The sequence below is a fragment of the Mesitornis unicolor genome, unplaced genomic scaffold (assembly GCF_000695765.1).
Source record: "Mesitornis unicolor isolate BGI_N332 unplaced genomic scaffold, ASM69576v1 scaffold48240, whole genome shotgun sequence".
In the NCBI taxonomy this organism is placed as follows: domain Eukaryota; kingdom Metazoa; phylum Chordata; class Aves; order Mesitornithiformes; family Mesitornithidae; genus Mesitornis; species Mesitornis unicolor.
Genome location: NW_010159805.1, coordinates 1 through 5,491, shown reverse-complemented (window position 1 = coordinate 5,491; position 5,491 = coordinate 1). Strand labels below are relative to the sequence as shown.

The following is a 5,491-nucleotide window of genomic DNA, read 5'->3' as shown; positions in this document are numbered from 1 at the left end:
AGAGAGGAATGCTTCTAGATAAACCAGATGCATCCTGCTCCTCAATTAAAATTGCACTCTGCAAGTGGTTAGAGCTGCAGTATTCGTGGCTAACTTCTTCCCAGTGGTGCAATCAGCACCCAGGACAGGTTTTTAAGCAGAACAACTGGTTCCCTTGAGCTAAACATTTCAGTGATCGAGGGAGAGACCTAAGGGACCAGGCTGCACCTCTGCCTGCAGTTCCCGTTTCAGTCCTGACTCAGCAGAGATGCCCAACAGGTTTAGTGTTTCTCTTTCCGAGAAGGATGCGTGGCATGCAGCCCATGCTCAAGATTTGGTGAGGCTCGTATTCACAGCTGTGATTTATATCTTCAGGCTGCACAATACTAGCCCAGTAACAGCAGCTCTGCCAGGCACAGAGTGCAGCTGTGGCAGCATTTGGGTGGCATCCAGCTGTGTTCCCGGTCAATATAAGGCAGAAATGCTGTTTCCACTGGGGTATCCCCTTCTCCGCTCCTGGGGAGAGAGCTGGTGAACAGGAGAGGGAAACAGACCAAGCACTAACAGAGGAAGAAGTTTTAAGGCTGGAGGTTGGCTCCTGGCTTCAGCCCTGTAGCAGATTCCTGGCCACAATCATCCTCATCACCTCATTGGTACCTGCAGCAGACAGACAGTTAGGAGATGGTCCAATACTGCCCCCAGCAAAGGCAAAGAGAATTCTTCCCTGATCTGCATGCAAAATGGGACTCTGAAACCCAAGAGCACGTGGGAAAGGGGGTGACTCCCTGCCAAGTCACTGGTAGTAAGACTGTCTTTTACCTTCCAGGATCTGGTGGACTCTGATGTCTCGCACAAACTGCTGCACAGCATAATCCTTCAGGTAGCCATAGCCCCCATGCATCTGTAGAGCCTGGTTACAGATCTAAGAAGACAGCATCGCCGGTGAAATGAGTTGTGTGGTGTCCAGGACAAGTCAGTGACAGAAGCTTGGTAAGAACCCAGGAAACTGGGCTCATTTTTTTTTCCTGGTCACCTAATCTCATTTCTTAAAGTCTGGCGTGATAGCAAGGTGATCACAGTGCTGTTTCACATTAATGGTACATGATAGCACAGAAACACCCAGGAAACACTTTACTGAACTGAGGCGATTTTTGCTGCATTTCGATGGCGCTACCGATGCAAAAAGCAAAACGCCACATCCCCATCTAGTGGTCAGTTCGGAGAGGGATCTGTTCAGGGCTCTGGTTCCTACTGAAACATGGCTCCATGCGTCATTCTCTGTCAACTTGGGACATTAAATACGATAAATATCAAAATTTGGAGTGCTGAGAAAATACAGTAGCTTCTAAATGACACTGACGTAGGGAGTGTCAAGGTGCAGCTTTCCTTTTCCCTTCTTGTTTTCTGTTTTCAGGGACATTTTGTGATAACATTTTCTTTTTCAGTGGTCTAGGAAAGACCTCTTGCTACCTAGGAGTGATCAGCCTGCACCATGCATATTATCATTTGAAAATAAAAATGCTCTACTCCCTGTCCTGTCTCCCTGCTTGCTGTAGCGTAGGTGGCACTAGAGGTTAGGAGGCCTGAAGTGTGGAGAGCCTAATCCTGCAGCCCCATAGGGTGCAGAATTCTGTCTTGTAAAACATCCTGGTTTGAAATGAGGTTTCTGGTTCAATGAACAAGCTTGGGTCTGGGTCTCTTCAGTGTCAAACTTCTTTCTAACATCCTGAGCACCAAGAGGGGTCTCTAAGCTTCCAGTTACGACACCAGCTGAGGTTTCAGTAACCTACCGCAAAGCATTCATCAGTAGCAAAGAGCTTGGCCATGGAGCACAGCGCAGCCGCGTCCTCCCGTCCCTCCTGCAGTGCCCGCGCTGCGTTGCGAACCATGAGCCGTGCTGCCACCAGCCGCGTCGCCATCTCCGCCAGCCTGAACTGCAGGTACTGCCAGCAGACAGCACGAGAGGAAAAATCAGGTCAGCATCTTTGGAGGGGTCTGGGTCCTGAACCACAGCCCCACCACCTTGTGAAGCGAGTGATGGGATCTCTAGCTGCTCGTTCAGCCAGGATCAGAAAGAGCCCAGCTCTTCTCTTACCTGATTGTTTGCTAGGGGTTCTCCAAACTGTTTGCGGACGGTGACGTGTTCTTGAGCCAGAAGAACGGAGGCATGAGCAGCTCCTAACGAACAAGAAGCTGGTGGGAAAAGCCAAGGACACAGCATGAATGTGAAGCCAAGGCAGATGGGCCACAAGATGACCCTGCCCTCCTCCCGCTGCTCTCAGCTGTCTGTCTTACCGATGTTTATCCTGCCTCCATTCAGTCCCTTCATGGCAATGCTGAAGCCCTGCCCTTCGGCTCCCAGCCGGTTGCCAACAGGAACAACGCAGTCCTCGAAGATCACAGCGCGAGTTGGCTGGGAATTCCAGCCCACCTGGGAGAAAACAAGAGCACCTTCCAGACCGCCTGAGGAGCAGCACACCTCCAGCTCCCATAGAGAACTGCCCGGCCCATTCTCAACCTCTCAGTCACATTGCCAAGCTGCCACAGAGCGCCTGTGGTCTACATGTTGGAAACTGGAATGCATGTATTTGAGAAAAGGCACAGATCCACCCAACCTTGATGCTCCCGAGATTAAAACCTTTACTTATTGGACAGGTATTGAGCAAACTTCACCAAAGCTGGACTTGGCTTAGAAAACAACCACCAGGCTGAGAGGTTCACATCAAAGAAGAGATCCCTAATGCTTTGCACAGACTAGCTCGTCTCTTCCTGCACTTCCCTCAAATACACAGCACATAAAACCCAAGCCTCTTACCTTCTTCTCTTTCTTGCCAAAGCTGAGCCCCGGCGTCCCCTTCTCCAGCACCAGACAGGAGATGCCCTTGGGGCCAGGGCCTCCTGTGCGACACATGACCAGGTACACATCAGTGTCACCTCCTCCACTGATGAAGGCCTGCAGGAGGGCACAAGAAGAAAGCGTTGCCTTTTGTACGTTAACCCTGAGCCTGCAGCAGCAGCTGGGGTACAAAGACAGAGGGGCAAAGACCCCATGGCCAGGAGGTATTTAGGGACCCAACTGTACTAAGCTCTGGTGAATGCTCTGCAGAGCATGTCCTGCCTTGGGAGAATACACAGAGATGAGGAGACAGTAGGAAATGGAAAGCATGGTGAGACCCAGGCCCCCTTGTGCATGCAGTGCCATCCAGCAGCTTTAGGAGCAAAGAGGTACCTTGGAGCCATTTAGGACGTAGGTGTCCCCTTTCCTCTGAGCTGAGGTCAGCAGGGAAGCTGCATCACTTCCACTTCCTGTTGGAGAGGTGAGGAAGCAGCCAGTGAAGCAGCAGGTCCAGAGCCTACACACTTTTCACCCCCAGCTCCATGCAATGTTCACGTCCAGTTAAACCACGTTAGAGGTGAGGGAAGGGAGATTTCTTGGTTGAGGATGCTCACCTGGCTCAGTCAGGCAGTAGGAAGCAAATTTTTCCATGCTACAGAGCGATGGGCAGAACCTGCGCCTCTGTTCCTCATTGCCAAAGGTGTCGATCATCCAAACACACATGCTGGAGCAGGAGAGAAGGAGCAGCATTACAGGACACGAACACAGCCCTGGGAGGAAGGTGGGGCATACAAGAACATCCCTGGCTGAATGGAAGAACAAAGTTCCATGGGTTTCTGAAGTAGCCCTGGAGGAAGCCCTCCGTCTGCCCGCCCTCTCACACACTGAAAGGGAACAAAATTATGTGCCAAAAAGCCAGGAGGAAGGAGATCTCCTTCCATTCACCACAGACTCACTGCCTTGTGGAACAGCAGGTTCCTATTTAGCAGCCTCAGTGTTCCCCTCAGTGCTAGGCCCTGCTGTCTCTTTGGAAAACTGCTCCTTGGAAGAAGGAGGCATCCTCACTCCATCTTTCCATGCAAAGTAAGCCCAACACTGAGCATGTCTGTACAAGCAGGATATGCCCCTGGTATCAGCTGGTGCCTCTGGGCTCTGTCACAGAACAAGCAAAGCACAAAGGCTTTTTCCAGGCAGGTTGCTATCTATAGGCAGCTTAAGTGAAGAGCAGGGAACACAATCCAGAACTTAATCCCATCTTGCATGCCACAAAGCTAAAATTACTTCTTGGTGGCATCTCAGTTTTTGTAGCCTATTTGTTTGCTGCTGTCAAGGGATCCTCACAGGGATGCGTCTACTTGGGGTCCCAACTTTAAATGATAGCAGCACCAAGGGAGCCGTCTCCAGCTGGATCTAAAGCCCACAAAAACCCGTGGTTTTCAGCCAGGCTCAGCAGACACACTCACTTGTGGATGCTCATATAAGCAGTGGTGCTGGTACATCCTGTTGATAAAGCTTCAAAGATTACGGAGGTGTCGAGTCGTGACAATCCAGAGCCACCAACGTCTGGTTTCACATAGATCCCACCGAATCCTAGCTGGGCTGCTTTACGCATTGTTTCCACGGGGAATATTTCCTGTTGGGGCAGGCAGAGACACTGCAAGTGAATATTCATGATCTATTCAACCTCAGTATTCAATCTCTTTTGGTACACCTTGGGTACCAAGGCCAGTCCCAAACTCCTGCAGAGTTTAAGTTAATTGGGTGGGTGAAAGAAGAGACACCTAGGCAGACACATATCATCTTCAGGAGTAAATTTAAGTCTTCAGATGATTGAATATGAAAGCTTCAAAGAATTTCTGATGGCTTTCCACCCCAGCTACAGCAGCAGCTTCAAAGAAAATCCCCACAGATGACATTACAGCACCGAGGAGCTATTGTAGGAACCCCTCTGACGAGACCAAGGTTAATAACATCCTAAGGGAAGGAAAACCTGAGCAGTACAACCCTTCTGAAGGTGTCATACCTTTTCATCCCACTCTGCCATGTGAGGAGCCATCTCCTTGGCAGCAAAATCAAAGGCAACTTTTTGGAATTCCTTCTGCTCCTCGGTCAGGCCGGCAGATGCTAGAAAACCAGGGAGAGATCAGAATACACATCTGTTGCGGGAAAGCAAGCACCACCTCCTCTTCTGTACCCCACACAATTTCAAAGTGTCCCAGCTAAAATTCACAGGGATGCTGCTGCTGTAATCCTAACGTGGTTACGTTGAAACATCGGAGCAATTCGTCTGGGAAGTGCTTGGGAACCCTGCAGGAGTGTGGCTCAGACACGGCTGCTATCCTGGTAACCAGATCTTCAGCGATCGGGAGAGGACTTCGATCACAGGATAACCCAGACTTACAACTGGGGACAGCCAGCCCAGCCTGCCTCCCCAGCGAACCAGCAGTGTTTCACTTTGAGATATTCTTGGAAGGACAGTCAAGCTTGACCAACCAAAGGCACAGGGAAGGGGAAGGAGCTTTTCCTTGCAGGTGGGCACTGTCCCATGCAGCGTCGGGGCCCGCAGATGCAAAGACATCTCCCTCCGGGACCTGCTCTCCAGCTGCACCCCAAACCCCCTCCCTCCCTCAGGCAGCGATCGCGGGGGGGACCCTGCGGCCGGCTCGGCCCCGACCC

General features: G+C 51.1%; 1 protein-coding gene across 1 annotated transcript; it reads right to left on the bottom strand.

Annotated features, from left to right (window-relative positions):
• Positions 1-563: 563 nt before the first annotated feature.
• ACAD8 (acyl-CoA dehydrogenase family, member 8) lies at positions 564-4,955 on the bottom strand (the record flags this gene model as incomplete). Its single annotated transcript, XM_010187906.1, has 10 exons — positions 564-636; positions 799-901; positions 1,770-1,922; positions 2,075-2,172; positions 2,275-2,410; positions 2,795-2,932; positions 3,209-3,285; positions 3,430-3,539; positions 4,279-4,448; positions 4,839-4,955. Coding segments are annotated over 10 exons (1,155 nt in total), but the record flags the coding sequence as incomplete, so codon positions are not given.
• Between the last annotated feature and the right edge of the window lie 536 nt (positions 4,956-5,491).